At 39.1% G+C, this 20,259-nt stretch overlaps 1 protein-coding gene across 1 annotated transcript; it reads right to left on the minus strand.

Annotated features, from left to right (window-relative positions):
* Window positions 1-150: 150 nt before the first annotated feature.
* tspan15 (tetraspanin 15) lies at window positions 151-18,801 on the minus strand. Its single transcript, XM_010888919.5, has 8 exons — window positions 18,452-18,801; window positions 15,370-15,555; window positions 14,414-14,488; window positions 10,340-10,435; window positions 7,029-7,145; window positions 2,345-2,395; window positions 2,053-2,169; window positions 151-1,511 (listed from the first exon to the last, which is right to left on the minus strand). Exons 1-8 carry the CDS (start codon window positions 18,533-18,535, stop codon window positions 1,341-1,343), a joined length of 897 nt encoding a protein of 298 aa, XP_010887221.1. The 5' UTR covers window positions 18,536-18,801; the 3' UTR covers window positions 151-1,340.
* Between the last annotated feature and the right edge of the window lie 1,458 nt (window positions 18,802-20,259).

Raw genomic sequence — 20,259 nt, forward strand, 5'->3', positions numbered from 1 at the left:
AAATAATCTCACAATAGGATATTTTGGTCTGGGCTCCATGTAAGATTGAAATATTTACAGTGTCAGTTGGAGAGACAATGCGTGCACAGGAAAAAACAGCAGGACACAAAGAGCCACAAGAAACCCCACTTCAGAGGCCTCTTCAACTTCAACTGTAAACATAATTTATTTATTCACCAGATCACTAGAATGTTCAAAAGAATTACAGTGAGCTAACACTAACATTTCTATAAATGAACAACATTAAAGTATAAAAAATAAAAATAACAAAAATAAACGTTATAACCTCCATCAACTGCACAGAAATGTTTTTCTAAATAAGATGTATTATATTATTATCATCATCATCATCATCATTACTGACAGCAAATTACAAGTAGGTCATGAATAAACCAATAACTTGGATATGTATTTTCAGCAAAAATCGTGCAAGTTATATTGTGCTTCTAAATTCAAATTTGAAGTCACCACCACTTTTAGTCATTTGCCATGGAAACAGGCTGCTAAAGCTCAGAATATTAGCTGTTAAAAATAAACGTAATTGATTGGAAATAAACGTAATTGATTGTCACTTCATGTTGCTTCCAAATACACAGTAATAAAATCAAGCTAAAACATGAGCAGATATGTTTGCTCTGTCTAATTAAAAACATAGAATTCTTAACTGAAATTATTCTAAGCTTACTGCTCGTTAAATTGGATTGAGGCAAGGCACACTCCATAGAATTTCCGATAGAAAATATATCCCTTAGTATTTGAAAATTGAATCAAATGGGCAAACAGATTTACTTCACATTGCAAAACTAATGTCTACACTATACAAGTCAAATGCGGCTTAGATTATCATGTATCCTTATATATTTTTAGAATTTTATTTAACCTTTTAAATAAACCTTTGGCCTCAACATTGGAGGTCATGAAAATATATCCCTTAGTACTTAGTAATCTTAGTACTGACATTGATGAAGGAATCTGAGGCACAATGACTGTTTGACGAAACTACTAAGCTTCAACTTCTATTAATTATTTGTATTTAGATAAAATGACATTTCTTCAATGCTGGGGGACCAAAGCACTTAATGAAAACAGCAGTTAATTCTTCACACAGCACAGGCCCGTGTATACAATTCCATAAAAAAAAAACCTTCATAAACACTCCCCCACCCAAAAAAAAAAAGAAAACCCTGAAATGAATGCCCCCCGTAAACACACTAAAAGACACGGATAAGGCACGGAAACACCAGTTTGTCGGAAGGCTGAGACCGGCAGTGAGTTGCCATCTTTGCAAGCTCATACTGGTACAGCAGTGTTCCAGGCCGGCTAGATAACTAGAAGCCTGCTCAGTCAATCTCAGGCATGCACCTGCAACATTTAGCCATTCGGCCCTGCTTCCTGACTGTCCTGAAGCCACTGTCTACTGTCTCTAGCAGTCCGTCCTGATAATGACCATATTCAGCGATGGCATCCTCCACCCGTGTGATGTACAGCCAGCTAATGATCACACCAAAGAACTGCAAGACAGAAGGACATTTACGTTCAGGGATGGGAACTATATGTGGTCTTGGTATACATGGTGATTTAACTAGCGCTAGTCAAGTGTGGTAGCCATATACCAGTATACAGCCTAGACTGTGGCACTGGATCTGCACTGCATTTCGGACCACTGCCTTATCCCAAACCCTTTAAAACGGTCCGAAGCATGCATTTCCAACCGACACAGTGAACCTGAAAGGAATAGCTGCGATGATGCTGGGGCAGAAGCAGTGTGCGCGAATACTGCCAGTACACAAAAAAAAAAATCTGTAGCAATTAAGCAATTACACTGAGATTATTTTTTGTAATGAAAAGCACAATAGAAGCTGACTACATAATTATTATAATTTGTGCAATGGAATACATTCATGAACAGTCAAACAAAGGATCTTACAATACACCCACCCCCAACTAAACCCATTTGTAAATCATTGTGGACATCACGGTTTGAATCAGTACTTGTGTAATGTTGGTGGAACTCAGATGTCAGGCTGACATGGGGTGAGAGTTAACTCTTACCTGGGGGAATAAGATGCCAAACAACAAGCCAGCCATTGTCTTATAGTTGTCCATCAACCAGATGAATACAGCATCAGTACAGCCTCTAATGTGGATGGTGTCCTGCAAGGACAGCCTCTAAAACCGGAAGACATAATATAAAGTCAATTTTATGGTAGGCCTTTGTGTGAACACAATCTTTCAGACAAATTACATTAAAAGCAAAGATAAATATGGCACTGCATGACTGAATCGCACTGTTCTATATAGAATAACCAATTACAACTTTGGAAAAAAGGACAAAAATTCTTACTTCTTTATCAAGGACCTGATATCCACATAGTGTGTTGGCAACTTCAAATGGCTGAAAAGGAGGAAGATGAGTGACATAACATACTTAAGCATATTCATTTTTAAGTTAGTATTCATACCTATCCAAAACTCATGATGAGGCTTTCTCTCGAAAATCTCCACCTGCTTTTCAGAAATGTTCCCCCTCAGAAGTATTGGCACACTATGTGACTATGAACAAAAGAGGCTGTGAAACAATGTCATTGTTGTTCATCCGCTTTATCTTACACTCAAAATATCATATCAATGTAACAACATAAAGAATTTGTTTATTCAAAGACATGCATACCACAATCACCAGCACACCTGCATTTCTGCACCCTCCCTTTGCGAAGGTAACAGCTCTGGGCTGTGTCCTATAATGTTTGATGTGGAGGGATAACCCATAGCAAGGGATTTGAGACCATTTCTCCATACAGAAACTACAGAAACATTCCGATCATTCAGAGATCTTGGCCCTAGCTTGTGGACTCTCCTCTTTGGCTCACCCCACATGTTTTCTATGGTTTTGGTCAGGGGAATGGGATGGCCATTGCAAAAGCTTGATTCTATTGTTAGTGAGCCCTTGTTGTGGATTTGGATGCATGCTTTGCATTGTTGTACAGGTGGAAGATCCAACAATAACCCAGTTTTAGCCTCCTGGCAGAGGCAGACAGGTTTTGGCCTACAATCTTCTGGTACATAAGGTCCATGTTGCCATGTATCCTAAACAGCCTCACAAAAATCGCAATATATACATCCTCTCACCTCACAGTGGGGATTAGGTTATGTTCTGCATGTCCATGGCTCTTTGTATGCCAAAGTTACCTCTGGTGTTTTTTTTGCCAAAAAGCTAAATCTTTGTCTCATCAGATCATAGAACTTGATTCCAATCCAAGTTCCAATGACATTTAGAAAATTCCAGTTGCTAATATTTGTGTTGGATCAAAATACACATGTCCTCTTCCAGGCAGGTTACTCAAAGCTCCAGTCGCTTTACATTTCTTAATTATTGCCATTAATGTGGAAATTGGTATTTTTAGGCATATATCCATCTTTTTATAGCCAATGCCTGACTTGTAAAGGTCAATAACCCTTTGTCTTATTTCATTTTTGTGTTTCCTCTATCCTTTCTAATGTTGATGGAGGACTAGGGGAGTTACCTGTGTGTCATCTAATATTTATACCCCAGTGAAACAGTAAGGTGGTCATTGATGACTATGGGAGTTGCCTGTGTGCCATCTAATATTTATACCCCAGTGAAACAGTAAGGTGATCATGGATAACCACTCGACTCCCCGATGACTCAGATTAATTTACTAAAAAGTTAAATCTTATACATAAACTTACTGTACATCAAAAAGATCATGTTAATTCTATTTTCTTGGGTTGGTAATTTTATTAATTCCTTTGAGACTACTTCTGAATTATTCTGAATTGTATCAATATGTCTGATTATTTACTCTCATTGGCTTCAAAGACTTGCAGTGGCCATAACAACAGCAAAGTAGTATCTGTATTCCAGTATTGCACATCACTGGTTTAAACAAGCCCTCACCAATCCCCATTAGTTATTTAGGAACAATCAGTAGACCGTGACAGGTGAGGCAAAACATCTTATCCACACCAGGGACATTTACTTGCATCAGATGCATGGATAACAGCAGAAATGGGAAAACGTGTCAAACTGACATGGGAAAAAAGAAGCTCCACAACCCTGATGCCTTAACGTTCAATTCATAGACACAATGTTGGAAGATTTTTTTCTAATTTATTCACATTAATTCCACTTGAATAATAAAACTGTGTTTTAATCAGGGTATTTTTACATAAATATCGTTAACAAAGCATTCCATCATTTCCCATGTTTAGAAAAAATATGTAATGTCAGTAATGATGGCTATTATGGAGGATATCAGGCATTTTTACTAACCAGATTAAAATGTTGAGTTCTTATAAACATTATTAGACAAAAGGTATCCACTTCAGAAAAGCAGGATGAAAAGCAGGATGACATGGGAGAACTTTGGAAGATAGAACACCAGGTTAAACAAATTAAGAGTTCAAACAGATACCCAGCCTAAAACCTCACAGATCAAGCAATGAGATAATGACACACACTGGCCTGGAAACAACATTGAGAGGCCAATCACATAAGAGTACCTACTGTAGTCATCTACAGTGGATATTAAATGTCTACACACCACTGTTAAAATGCCAGGTACTTGTGATATAAAAGAACGAGAGAAAGATAAATCAGGTCAGAACTTTTTCCACCTTTAATGTGACCTATAACATGACAAATTCAATTGAAAAACAAACTGAAATCTTTGAGGGGGAAAAATAAAAAACTCACAATAACCTGGTTGCATAAGTGTGCACACCCTTAAACGAATACTTTGTTGAAGCACCTTTAGATTTTATTACAACACTCAGTCTTTTTGGGTAGGATTAGCAAGGCACATCTTTACCAGGAAATATTTGCCCACTCTTCTTTGCAAAAGCGCTCCAAATCTGTCAGATTGCGAGGACATCTCCTGTGCACACCCCTCTTCAGATCACCCCACAGATGTTCAATTGGATTCAGGTCTGGACTCTGGCTGGGCCATTCCAAAACATGACTCTTCTTCTGGTGAAGCCATGCTATTGTGGATTTGGATGTGTGCTTTGGGTCGTTGTTGTGCTGGAAGATGAACTTCCTCTTCAGCTTTCTAACGGAGGCCTGAAGGTTTTGTGCCAAAATTGTTCATTGTTCATAATTCCCTCCACCCTGACTAAGGCCCCGGTTCCAGCTGAAGAAAAACAGACCCAAAGCCTGATGTTGCCACCACCATGCTTCACTGTGGGTATGGTGTTCTTTGGGTGATGTGCAGTGTTGTTTTTGCACAAAACATACCTTTTGGAAATATGGCCAAAAAGTTCAACCTTGGTTTCATCAGACCATAACACATTTTCCCACGTTCTTTTGGAAGACTAGATGTTTTTTGCAAACTTCAGTCGGGCTTGGATGTTTTTCTTTGTAAGAAAAAGCCTGTCTTGCCACCGTATCCCATAGCCCATTTATATGAAGAATACGGGAGATTGTAGTCACATGTACCACACAGTCAATACTTGCCAGACATTCCTGCAGTTCCTTTAATGTTGCTGTAGGTGTCTTGGAAGTCTCTCTGGCCAGTTTTCCTCTTGTCTTTTCATCAATTTTGGAGGGACGTTCAGTTCTTGGTAATGTCTCTGTTGTGCCATATTTTCTCCACTTGATGATGAATGTCTTCACTGTGTTCCATGGTACATCTAATGCTTTGGAAATTCTTTTGTACCCTCCTCCTGACTGATATCTTTCAACAATGAGATCCCTCTGATGCTTTGGAAGCTCTGCGGGCTATGGCTTTTGCCCTCAGATTCAACTAAGAAAATGTCAGGAAAATCCTACTAGAACAGCTGAACTTTATTTGTGATTAATCAGAGTCACTTTAAATGATGGCAGGTGTATAATGACTTCTATTTAACATGAGTTTGAATGTGACTGGTTAATTCTGAACACAGCCACATCCCCAGTTATAAGAGGGTGTGCACACTTATGCAACCAGGTTATTGTAAGGTTTTTATTTTTCCCCTTCGGAGATTTCAGTTTGTTTTTCAATTGAATTGTTCACATTATAGATCAATTAAAAGTGGAAAAAGTTCTCACATGATTTATCTTTGTCTCATTCTTTTACATCACAAAAACCTGGAGTGTGTAGACTTTTTATATCCACTGTATATTATTGTGGTATGGAAGCATCTCATGGCAACTGTCTCCTGACAACACCACCTCACCCAGCCCCAATGGTTTGCCTTTTAGATGTTAGTTTTTCCTTCCCGTTCCTCCTGTCTTTATGTTAATAAAACACCCACCAGGGCCCTGTCATGTGTCCATTCCCTGAGCCTCTATCCATTACAATATATATACAAAAGAATCTTCCAAAACATAATTAAGATTCCACCTCTCAATTTCGCAATGTTCAGTTTGCAATTATAGCTTCGCCTCATCGTAGCAACGTTGCAGTTGAAAATCAATATGAATCCTCCGAAACACATCTTGCCAAGCTGTTCTGCTTAACACACTGTTTACTCAACCACAAAGTATTCAACAATACATACAGGCTTGGAGGACATCCATTTCAATGGCCAACAACTATGCTTGAGCTTGCAAGCGTCCAACTTCAATCAAGGTAATCCTTTCTGACCTTCTAAACCCTCAAAACCCTATTGGAGAAATCGTAGAACAGGGGAGGGGGGGGGTCTGCCGTGATATTAACCTGAAATATTAAGGCAAGTAATCTGCAATCACACCGCAATACATAGGCTTGTTTAAGTTTACATAACATTCTTTTTGGAGGTGCTTTAGCCCTGTTCGGCCAGACCTACAGCTGCAAATTGCTGGTATAATTATCCTCTATACTACCAACTGCACTTTTGCCCTCAAGCAAGAAACATCTGCCAATAAACTGATCCAGGGACCCTACTCTGCTCGGTTGGCCCTGTGCTGCTCCCAGCCTTTCATGCGTATGCTAGGTTGGATTCTGTAAAAGCCAACTGTTTCTTTTAATTTGAATCCAAATGGACATAAAGATCTGTCACGTTGTGAATTTGCATAAGGATCTCCCGGATGGAAGGGCAGCACACACCTTTTTTTCAATGCAGCAGGTGTAAGGGACGCCACACGCTAGGGGGCCAGGAGCCGTGCAGTTATGGTACATGTTGACTCCCCAGTCAGAGTACTCCTTCCCTCCACAACACTTGAACTGCAAAAAGACAGACCGGCAAAGCCAACACACACACACACCCCCACACACACCCACACACACAAACACGTGAATAATCAAAACAATGATACAATGGAAAACAGTACATTGTTAAAAATAAACCTTTAACTGCATAACAACTGTATTGAAGCTGTCTAAATCCTTAATGCCTACCAAGATATTCATACATCATATGAAGGCACTGATTGTGAAGCAAATGGACTATGGATAGCATAGGAAGGGTTTCCAGATGTCATTCTTTAACGGTCATTTGAAGTGCAACCTTTCGGGTTTGGTACAGTGCAGTTTTTGTTTAAAGGTGCAGCTTCTGCATGAGCAAAAATACAATATTTCAGTTCAAAGGGAAAATGTTTACCAAGATTTACTTAGTCTTCAAAGCTCAGACCTAAGATGCTTAAAACACCTTAGAGCCATTTGGGAGTAATAACTTAAATTAGCTAGTTACGAATCCCTGGAGGCATACTATATCAAATTATTTTGCATTATGGATATGACATATAATCTGCTCAATTAGAACACTGTAATGTTTCAGTAAATGGATCAAAATGGCCACTCCTATTCAGAATGTGCCAAGATACTTTTCCTCTTCTTTGTCTTAAAAAATATGGACATAGATAATTGGAACTGTTCAGTATTATTTCATTGTGCCAACTGTTTTTCAGTAAATTATTTGTAACGGTACATCCGTATGCAGTCCTGTGACTAATTTGAATGAATCTCTGTATCTTAAATGTAGCTTGTGTAATTATATGAGCATTTAGCTAGTTCCAGGAAACAAGTCTTAGTTGAGTGGCATTTAAATATAGAGTGAGTAAATCATCACAACAGGGCATCTTTACCAATGAACAAATGTATTCCCACAAACAAAGTAGAAGATGATGATGATGATGGAGAACTTAAGGGCTGTATTGGCTCTGATGTAATTGAGTTACAAGAACATGAGGAAGAGAGATTATGGACATTAGCAAGTATCCTTTATCTCCAGCCAATAATACACATGCTACGCATTAGCTCCATGGTTCACCAGAGAAGTCGTCCACTTAAAAATACATCTTAACAGGAATTTCCACACAACACTGGTGTCGTCAGGAGGACAGTATGTGAAATGTGAAAGAGCAAACTGTAGTAGCTAACATGCTCCATAGACTGATGCAGGTGGCTGTCATGACACTTGTGGTATAATGTGGCAGAATCCGGAGCAACTGGGGACCTATAGTAAGCATTAAACACAGCCGAATCTGATCAGCATATGTTCAAGCCAACGCGATGTAGGCCAACCTCAGAGATGAATAATCAAATATTGACGTGTTAAATCTCTGTTTTCAAAACACATTAGACACACAAAAAACAGAAAATATTTTGTAGCAATATGTAACAAGCCAAAAATCCATCAAATGTTCTGCTATAGAGCCTAATATACACTCCCTAACATTTGAATTTGGGCAATGAAATAAAACAGAAATTATCTCTGTACTCAGATATAAAAAAAAAGATGCAAAAAACACCTACTTCCCTTATTTGAAGAAGTCATTAAGCGTTTGGACAAATGTCCTTACTGTATGAAGTTAACAGTTATTTGATCTGCTGTGACTATATACGTAAGTCTGAGACAGTATTGTTTGTGGTGACATCAAATATCGTTTGATCTACAGTGCCTGACAAAAGCAAGAAATGCCAGGACAAAATTCTGGTTCCAATCCAGTCCAGCATTGGGGGCACTAGATACAGAAAACATTTTAAATATATGAATGATTCAACTTTTAAGTATAAATAAAACACTGAAATTCTGTACTGCACTTCATTTGAAACATAAAAATCCTAAATGACAGCGTACAGAGAAAAATTTTAAATACCCACCCATAATTACAGTCATTACATGTGGACATGGAGCAGAGACCTTTGCTTAAAAGCATGAAGACCAGCAATGAACATTCACAAACATTTTGCACGTGGCTGAAAACACGTTTTAATAGTGCAACTTTCACATTCGTGGATTTAAAAAACTAATATTATATGAACACTTGCAAGATGTGTTAGCCCAATGGGGTCATGTCTCCATGTGGTGAGAAGCTACAGTATACCTCTGATGATGTGTTATGGAAGCCATCCTGCATTTCACAATGAGTACCTTTCCCCCTCCCCACAGGGCTCTCTCTGGCCAGATCATGACACAACTTGTCTGGTGAAACGCCTTGGAATAAAAAAATTAAATAAAAAAAGAACTACACTCACTTTTACTCCAAAGACCTGTCAGACCATTACATCAATGTACCTTGTAATATGTCATGGAGTGGTTGTTAAGGACTACAACAACACACACTCAGTTGACTTCACAAACAAACTTTTCCTTTCTACTGACCTGAACAAGGGTGTCAAGGCCTACTTGATGTAAATATAAAATAGATTTAATTAATAACTAAAACCACTACCTTTCTCCTGTTCTTCTGGGGAGTGGTCCAGTTAAACAGAATGAAGATACGACACAATTATGTTACTCTATTGGATACAGGCAACGCTAACAGGCCACTGTCAACAATGCTCAATCCCTACATCCCTAACTGAGCTCTTCGTTCTGCCACTTCTGGCCTCTTGGCCATCAAATGCCTACAGGGGGGCAGCTAATGCTAAGCACAGCCAAAGCTCCTCATTGTTCTCCACTCCGGTGGTGGAACCAGCCTCCCCTTGTAGCTAGAGTCTCTGTCGATGTTCAGAAAATCCTCTGAAACCCTACCTATCCAGAATTTCAAAAACAACTCCCCAGCTCCAACAGCTGCTGTTCATGAACTAATGCTTGCACACACAGCCCCCACCTCATTCTAGCACTAACTTTGCTGTCAAATCTGAGTGAAATGTACTTACTAACACAGGATTGTGTCATTGTCCATCAGCAAACTTGTCTGCTGAATTACCGAAATACGAAACTACAGATATTTGAGATACTTTTCTATCATCAGTACCCCTTGTTGTGTAACACATATTAAGAGGGTCACTGATGAAAATCAGTGTGAGAATGAAAACTCAAAAGACAACAATTTCCACACAAATAATTGTTTCTAGTTACAGCAAACAAATCACCCCTTGCTCTTAAGTGGAGGTTAATAATCCCACATTTCATCTATATAAAAAGACAAAGAATCCAAGAAGTAAAACAATTTCAAACATCCAAATATTACCTTTCTTTGAACAAAATCCATGATGTTTTTGAAATCCAGATCATCATAGTAATTCACGATTCCTTTGCGAATGTTTTTGTTTAAGAGGTCCACAGTCTATGGTAGAACAGAACAAAAAGGAAAAATTTAGTGGGAATGAAGTGACAAGGGTTGTTTTATAACAGTTACTGAGTATGTAAATGTTAACATATTTGATAACAAAACACTTGATCACCCAGTATACAGTGGGCAGAGCAAGTATTTGATACACTGCCGATTTAGCAGGTTTCCCTACTTACAAAGCATGTAGAGGTCTGTAATTTTTATCATAGGTACACTTCAACTGTGAGAGACAGAAAATTACATTGTATGATTTTTAAATAATTAATTTACATTTTATTGCATGATATAAGTATTTGATCACCTACCAACCAGTAAGAATTCCGGCTCTCACAGACCTGTTAGTTTTTCTTTAAGAAACCCTCCTGTTCTCCACTCATTACTTGTATTAACTGCACCTGTTTGAAATTGTTACCTGTATAAAAAGACACCTGTCCACACACTCAATCAAACAGACTCCAACCTCCCCACAATGGCCAAGACCAGAGAGCTGTGTAAGGACATCAGGGATAAAATTGTAGACCTGCACAAGGCTGGGATGGGCAACAGGACAATAGGCAAGCAGCTTGGTGAGAACTGTTCAATCTGGTTGGCGCAATTATAAAAAAATTGAAGAAGTTCAAGATGACGGTCAATCTCTCTCGGTCTGGGGCTCCATGCAAGATCTCACCCTCGTGGGGCATCAATGGTCATGAGGAAGGTGAGGGATCAGCCCAGAACTACTCGGCAGGACCTGGTCAATGACCTGAGGAGAGCTAGGACCCCAGTCTCAAATAAAACCATTAGTAACACACTGCGCCGTCATGGATTAAAATCCTGCAGCGCACGCAAGGTCCACCTGCTCAAGCCAGCGCATGTCCAGGCCCGTCTGATGTTTGCCAATGACCATCTGGATGATCCAGAGGAGGAATGGGAGAAGGTCATGTGGTCTGATGAAACAAAAATAGAGCTTTTTGGTCTAAACTCCACTCACTGTGTTTAGAGGAAGAAGAAGGACGAGTACAACCCCAAGAACACCATCCCAACCATGAAGCATGGAGGTGGAAACATCTTTGGGGATGCTTTTCTGCAAAGGGGACAGGACGACTGCACCGTATTGAGGGGAGGATGGATGGGGCCATGTAATGCGAGATCTTGGCCAACAACCTCCTTCCCTCAGTAAGAGCATTGAAGATGGGTCGTGGCTGGGTCTTCCAGCATGACAACAACCCGAAACACACAGCCAGGGCAACTAAGGAGTGGTTCCGTAAGAAGCATCTCAAGGTCCTGGAGTGGCCTAGCCAGTCTCCAGACCTGAACCCAATAGAAAATCTTTGGAGGGAGCTGAAGGTCCGTATTGCCCAGCGACAGCCCCGAAACCTGAAGGTCTGTATGGAGGAGTGGGCCAAAATCCCTGCTGCATTGTGTGCAAACCTGGTCAAGAACTACAGGAAACGTATGACCTCTGTAATTGCAAACGAAGGTTTCTGTACCAAATATTAAGTTCTGCTTTTCTGTTGTATCAAATACTTATGTCATGCAATAAAATGCAAATGAATTACTTAAAAATCATAGAATGTGATTTTTGTTTTAGATTCCGTCACTCACAGTTGAAGAGTACATATGATAAAAATGACAGACTTCTACATGCTTTGTAAGTGGGAAAACCTGCAAAATCATCAGTGTATCAAATACTTGTTCTCCTCACTGTAGTAGTGCTAGTAAATATATATATTCCTGAACCCTTGCATTAGCAATTCCTCCAAGAGACAAATGAACCTATGAACTCATTTAATAGGACCATGTTCAGCTTGACACATTTAAATGAAAATGTTCTCGCTGCAGATTTTAACAAACTTTTATTAAATATGTACTACTACTTTTGTTAAAATTACCTTCTCCTTCTCCTTCTTCTCCCAAATTTTTTCCTGTGTCTACATCTAACATACAGTAACAATGGAAGTGCAGTGTTTCCCCTACTTTGTTCCCCAGAAGTGGGGGTATTAGGGAGTGTGGGTGGCGGTTGCGGCAAAAAAGGCTGGATGCGTTAAATGCTACAAGGATGTTATTAATGAATTGGAAATCGTCAAAAATGTCCTCTCTTGCTTGTCAGTTCTCTTTTCTTAACATTATTTCACAATACTTTCATCACACCATTCCCACTTTCTAGAACAGTTTTGAAAGGAATGCCTCCCAAACTCATAATAAAATCAACTCGCTTATGCAATAGATATTCCATGTACAGTAAATTGCAATTTGTTGCATTGGGGGGTTCAAGATGTGGTAGAAAATACAGTTTTGTCGGATGTAATACCCAGTGCCCCATACTTTGACATTATATATTTGCCTTCACAAAATCTCTAGAGTATTTCGTCAACACATTCACTGTACATGTTTATATTCACAGCACTTGTTTTCTTAAATGCTTACACACTGTTCTCAAAACTGTTAAAAACACATTTAAAACAGAATGATGGGAACTGGTGTGCAATTCTGCAGTAACCAGATTGAAATATAAAGAAAATGTTTGATATTTGTTAGAAAATGTTAATTATGTTAGAATATTTAGTCAACCCAAACACAGTTGATTGCAGTTTCAACTGAAAACCGATCCAAATGTTGTACACTGTACCATTTGAGAGAAACGGCGAATGTGTGAAAGAACTCCGGTATCAATATATCCAGGTAAGATGTGTGTTCAATAATCAAACAGGGTATTTACACATAATAAAGTACTGTAAAACTATGGATTTACTGTTTTTTTTAGAGAGTAATGGAGATGGAAGCCAGTCAAACTGCACATAAATGCATCTTTGTGGATGAAGCTGGATTCAACCTGGCAAAAACATGCCGCATGGGAAGAAATGTGATTGGATAGAGAGCCAACATGGATGTCTCAGTCCAGAAAAGAGATTACATCACAATGTGTGCAGCACTGTCCAATAAAGGTTTGCTGTTACACAAACCACTCATTGGCCCCTACAATACACAGAGGCTAGTGATTATACTATACTTGTTGATGTTTGTTTGTTTTTGTTGCAGACCTGGAATTTGGGTAAATTAGTTTTTTGTTTATTTTTCAAAAGTAAAATGTACTATATGCAAAGATGTAGAAAAGTAAAGGATATTCCTTCAGATTGCTGCATTTGTGATTCATTTTTGTTCCATATACTTTAGTATAGTCTTTAAAGTGAGGTGTTTTTCTTATTCTATGATCAAATACTGATTTATGTGAAGAATAATTTTTAAAACCTACAAGATAAAACTTCGTCATTTATGTAATGATCCCTGTTGTTAGTGTTTTTTAGGTCAGTGTGTTATGAATGACAGTGTGTGTTTCTGAGTGAGAATTGTTGCCAGTGTTTTGGTGGAACAAGCTTGTTTTGAGACAGTTTTAGTGAGTTTTGGGGGCGAGATTAAATGTTTTACAACGATGAATGTTGGTAATGCACACTGTGTGAAGAGTTTTGTTATTGTGGTTTCAGTATTGACCGATGCTTGTAAGCAATCGGGAAAAACTGTAAGCTCTACATAGTAACTGTACTTCATTAACACCATTCCCCATGTAGTTAGAGAAAATGTCCCTGAGACACAATATGCAAAAATATCATATGCATATTATACAGATAGCATTTCACACTATGGTTTCACTGCTGACCTTTATTTTGAAGGCAGAATACAATACCCCTCATATTGCTGTTGCCGAATCTCTAACGATGCCTGGATGACGCTAATCTATATGTAAAAAGGTTTTCATAAAAAAAATATGTTTTTCTGTGGTTGCGCATCACAATTCAGCAGCAATATAGCGCTACTATCATTACAGGGGGAAACAGTGAAGTGTGCTCATTTTGCTGTATATATCCGATAAGGGTCTCTATATTGAGAGCTGTTCTCAAGGCCAGGTAAATGTATACTACCCAATAGACTGCATTATTATCTTCTGAGAAAAACAACGATTAGTAAAACAACAGGTATGAAATGGGGTTACAGTACCTGATTCCTAAACAGCAAAGCCATTATGCCACCAAAAAGCTCCAGAACGAGGCAGAATGTCAAGGTGTATAGAAACTGAAAAACAACAGCATTCACAGGGTTAATGTACTGAATGTTCTTTCATTCACACCGTTTCTGTCCCTTCCCCAGTGTTTCAATTGAATCTACAGCACTGTCTCATCACAACTTCCGTTGAATTCAGGGGAGTTGAAGATTGCTGATAAACTTCATGCTAGGCATTCGTGCCAAGCCACTCAGCTTTTTTTCGTTCAAGGGAACACACTCACCTGACAACCGCTGTTGGAGGAGGAGCGCACAGACCTGAAAAGTCCCTCGCACCAGGCTATTCTACCCCAGCCACTGTCAGCTAGCAGCACAATGGTCAACTTGGTGCTACAACGGTCTTAGATTACCATGCCACCGGGAAACCATGTCTGCAATGGTCTCAATAAAAGTAGATGTGAGTATCTCAAATGGGGATAATATTAATTGGGTGATGAATTTAAAAAATCTGAATTACATCCCTAGACTGAATAAGGGCCTGCTATTATCACACATTTTAAATAATGTCCAAGTGGGCAGATAAACTGAGCCAAATGAATCATCAGGGATAATTATATAGCTGGTGAACTTTCACCAGCGGATGTGTCTTAATTACCCCGTTCGACATAGAAAAACAAATTACACTAAAACCCAGCACGCTGTGAATCTCTCTCTAAAAACATTGAACTCTAAAAGTATCAGAAGAACGACGCAAACCACTAATAAATAAAAGCCTTTTTTTCCAAAAACATGCAGTATCAACTACGTCCAAGTATTCAGCAACTGAAACAAATGGAGTCGTTGTAATCGTCCCAAGAATAAATCTGAAGGCAAATGTTGAATCCATGAAAATACAACCACCTCAAGTTCTGTACATCCGCTGTTTGGCCATTGAACTGGGCTTTACCACTCACCACTTTGAGTAGCATCAGGTTATCCCTAAGTGACGCCAGCACACCGATGAAAGAGACGATGAACATCATCACCCCGAGGACGATCAGGATTATGGAGGGGGCCAGGAACACCCCGTCCAGGGTTTTGTAGCGCTGCCGCTCCACCTCTGCGTAGATTCCAATGGCCAGGATGAACCCCCCAACCAGCTACCGGAAAGAGAAACACACCGAGATGATTAGAGATGCTCATTAGCATATGCCATGACGACAGCAGGTCTCCCAGAGGTTCCAGACTAATCGAAAGGGGTTGTAAACAAAGCCAGATTGTGTTCAGTTCAAATTGCATGTGCCCCGGACACCGAGACCACCATGGCAGATTGTTGATTTTGCGGTCAATTAACCATTTCTTTGTGGATTTTCATTTGGGCCTGTGTGTGTTGTCTTGTTGGAAGTTCCACTTGCCTCTTGGCAACAGCAATCAGGTATTTAGCTGCAATTGTAAAAAAAAAGGTACTGGGTTGTGCGTCAGAAGGCCCCATGACCAGCAAACGCAAGACCACACTTTTCATATGAAAAAACATGACGAGTGGCAACAAGGCTACAGCCACTGCTTTGGAAACCTACTTCCCTCGCTTGTGGGAAAATTGACTGTAACCACCCCACTGACAGCATAGGGCTAGTTCTGCAGCACATGGCCTTTTTCTCTCTACAGTCTTCAGTCCCCAGTCTGAGTGAAACACTGAGACTGGCTTGTTGTACAGTAAGGTCTTTGCCAATATTAAAACGTAATAACACCAGTAAATATAATAAAAAAGTTAAATAATACATTACATCTAATACTACATTAAATCGTGGTTACAACATTAATATTAGGTGATTCAACCTTTGGGGAAGGGAGAACTTCAACCAATAATACAATAACATACCAATGTTTCTGTGTTGTTTTTTTTTTTATGTTTTGCTAAGATTTATGTAGGCATTAGCACAGCCCCCCCTACAGCTTTGGCACCTTCACATGTCACACCTATCAGGTGAGTGGATTGTCTTGGCAAAAGAAAAATGCTAATTAAAAAACATTGCAGTTTATGGCAGCCTAACAGTTGTGTATATACAGTGCCTTCGGAACTGATCAAATCTCAATGCCCCAGGGCAAAGATGGGCACATCGCCCCACATAGGGTGCCGTCTCTCGGGTGGGGCATTAAAACAGATGTCCTGAGACTGTGATCAATAAAGATCCCATGGGACTTATTGTAAGAGCAGGGGTGTGCGTTCTGGCACCAATTAGTTTCCGTGCCTTACTGAAGTTGGATGGGACTGTGTGTGACTGTGAGTGGAAGTGGCGCTAGTTTCTGCCAACTGAGCTACACAACACCCTGCATTTTTACCGTTTTTTTTTTTAATCAGGCTTGTCCATCCAACAGTGTATTACCCATCACCACACTTTGTTCCCTGTGCAATTACATTTGCTTAACGTTTGTAATTAACCGGATGAGAGCCGTAAGACGTGGGCCCTGCATTAAATACTTTTTTGCTGCATTTCCTGGTCATCGAGCTGTCCATGTGAAGGACTTTGACACAACCTGAGGGACTGAAGGCTTCGGTCAGTCGACTGCCTGTGCTTTGCCAGGCTTACATTAACACAGTATCTCTAGGCAAAATAATAAACATGATAAATGGCCTAATTCATCCTTCAGATTTTCCAAGCGTCATTGGTACTCTAGGTGAGACACATAACCCCATTCAAAAGAACCTCTGAACCAAATGAAGGAGTCTACTGTAAATGACATAAAATATTTTCACAGCACAAACCTACAGGTAGCGACTGAATATGGTAACCTACGCCTGAACCAAACCATTCGGAAAGACAGTCAATCAACTCAATGATATCCAGTAACCTGTGGACAAAGGGAAAACCATGGCTTATATAATCTCCGACCACAGAGCCAACCCTCAGGGCAAGGAATCATCTGATTAACATAAAATATCCCTAACTTACATCAGGCTATAGCGTCAATCCAATATCACCAGCATTACAATAAATGTGCTCTACTATTTGAAAGCATTATTTCTAATCAGTCATGTGTGTAAACTAGGCCTAGTAGATATTCTGGACTTTAAAGTACTTATTCTGGCAGGCTTCCTCATGGCTTTTGCTGTGGCAGCAGTCATACATTTTATGGTGAATAATAGTTTCTTGTTCCAGATTTGTGAAACCAAGCGCATAGCTATAACTCTTACAGTCACTGATATAAGGAACTTTTAGAATGTTGCATGTGTAAATATTGTTAGATTAACACAAGTTTGTCTTAGCCACTTAAACAGGATGCAACTGTTCTGAAAATCCCAGACTCCCTCATCTGGTTAAGAAAAGCAGGATGTGTTCAGGGATTCAGGAATTTGTTAAAACATCTCTCTGGAATATTTCCAAGGCGGAATAATAAGTAGAATGGAAAAAATCTGGATTATTACAAACCTTTACATAGTTAGGGTGCTCACACAGCCATAACTCCCTCTTAGAGCTTGTTTTCAGAAAAGTATATTATCATAAAAGAACAAAACAACGTCTTTCATGCAGTACTTATATTTTTTGTATTATGTCTGATTATAAAACAAAATACTTTCGAATAGCCTACCGCAAAACAAAACAAAATGAAAACACTGTGATAAGACATTTTGATCATATTGCCTAAACAGGGTTGTTTCGAAAATCAAACTGAAGCTACGATTTACGATTTCTTCTTATGGTCCCTCGTGTGGTCATTTGTCCGAGAAGGTTCTTGAGAGGAATATACAATTGAAATGCCTAGCCAGCTATTTGAAGTAACCCTCGGAGTGTTTACGATTCGTACAGTACGGAAGGCATATGCTATCAGCCACCAGCAGCAAATTCTCCTTGCTGCCGACACCTGTCGATCTTTTAGTAAAACCTACACTAGCAATAGGCTACCATTACTACTGGACAATATAGCCCCTCTTTCCCCCCATTCAAGCGACAACCATAATTTGCGAGTACAAACACGCCCAGTGGTATTTACACTGACGATATCGTGCTATTCATGTATTTGGCGTCATGGATTGGGGGAAGAATAGAAACTACTTACCCAGAATATAGTGGCATATACAATTAGGCTGATTTTCAGAAAGACGTAGGAGAACTTCTCGCAATATCTTACATCACTGGACATGTTTAGTCTCTCCTTTGATCCCGAACGATGGACTTCCTGTTTCTTTTTCTCCACACCTGGAACTCTGACAGCACTACCGCGTTATCTGTCCTGTTGGACCTGACAGCCGTTTGACAAATGTACAGACGCCCCAATTAGGACACTGAGAGTAATGAATGTGGCACTTCTGCCATTTTGCCAGAAAGCAAGTGTTCTTTTTGTTATTTAGTCGGCAAAGGTTTACATAAGTTGCATTTAGAGTTTCCATAAATTTTTTATTTCTGATATTGGGCGAATACATTTTAAGTGTTATACATCATAAGGTTCGCTCAGCTATGCTCATAGGCGCCGCTTGGTGGGACATGTCATGTGAACTACAAACACGACGCGCTGTTTTAGCGTTTAGAAACGTCAACGATTTCTTGCGATATGGTTTTCGAAAGATAGATATTTAAAAAAATAAATCGAATGTTTATATAACAACAGTAAAAACAAAAAAATCCATCACGACCCAACCCATGTACCCAATATGGTAATTTTATAAACAAGAAAATCGACTTCAAAGAAACTTCACAAGATGCAGGCAGGTTTGGTTCAGCATTTGTTCTTCACATCTTTGAACGTAAGCTGTGGTAAACTTCACATCAACAACTTAAATTATTTTTCATATCTACTGAAAGGTAAAGTTCAACATGAAAAATGGCAGAGGCTGGTCCACTGCTCTGTGCACAATAATGCCTCTGGAGGCGACTGAAGCATGATACCCGTTTCGCCACTCTGATCTTTATCCCCCTCGTCTCCTCATCTACATTTCTAACCTGTATCAGTCAAAACAACTTGAAAAACCCTTAAAGATTTATGGCGATTTTCCTGAAACCACATAGGTTATTCATGAATTCATAGAATAATGCACATGCAAACATCAGGTATTCTGAAAGCGAATGTCTAGTGTCTTGTTTAAATATATATATATTTTTTACAATATATATTTTTTACAACTTCTCAGTTGGGTAATTGAATATAGTTAATTTTACTTTAGGAAATCCGAGCGTGTAAACACGTTCATACGGATGTAATGAAACACAACATACAAATGCAATGAAACAAATTATATGTAGAGTTTACATTAAGCTATAATACGTATTATTTAAAAACAATGTCCATGGCCATTACCACCAACTTATAATTCTTGTAAAAAAAGTTTTACAAAAAAGTCATCAATGATGCTCCATATGGAAGAATAGTTATTTTAGGCCTTCTATTTATGACCTATATTTGCATTTGGCCTACAACCACATTACATCCCATAACCTTATGAAAATAATATAAAGAATAAATTGAGGGCTGACCAATACGAAATTATGCTACACTAATACAGTAGGCATATGTTACAAATTATTTGTCACGGACAAGTTGATAAATGAAAATAAGTGCTGATTAGCATTATGGTCTTGTTAGTGAAATTGTGGTTAAATCTCTGATCCCTATGACTTAAAAGGAAACTGAGAGCTCATTGCAGACAGATGCATTCATCTATAAAATACATAAACCAAATAATCAACCTACTTTGCGTCATTTTGTTCAACAGGTTGTTGAGCATCTGTTCAGTTTGAATGCTGTGTGTCATAACCACGTGCGTTTATAAGGGTGCACCTGCGCTATCTCGGTTTGAGTGCAGAGAAGTAAAACAATACACTTTGTTTCTAGCCTACATATGGTGTTGCGCACATTCCAAAACTGCAGCA

Source organism: Esox lucius, chromosome 6, assembly GCF_011004845.1.
Source record: "Esox lucius isolate fEsoLuc1 chromosome 6, fEsoLuc1.pri, whole genome shotgun sequence".
Taxonomy (NCBI): Eukaryota; Metazoa; Chordata; class Actinopteri; order Esociformes; family Esocidae; genus Esox; species Esox lucius.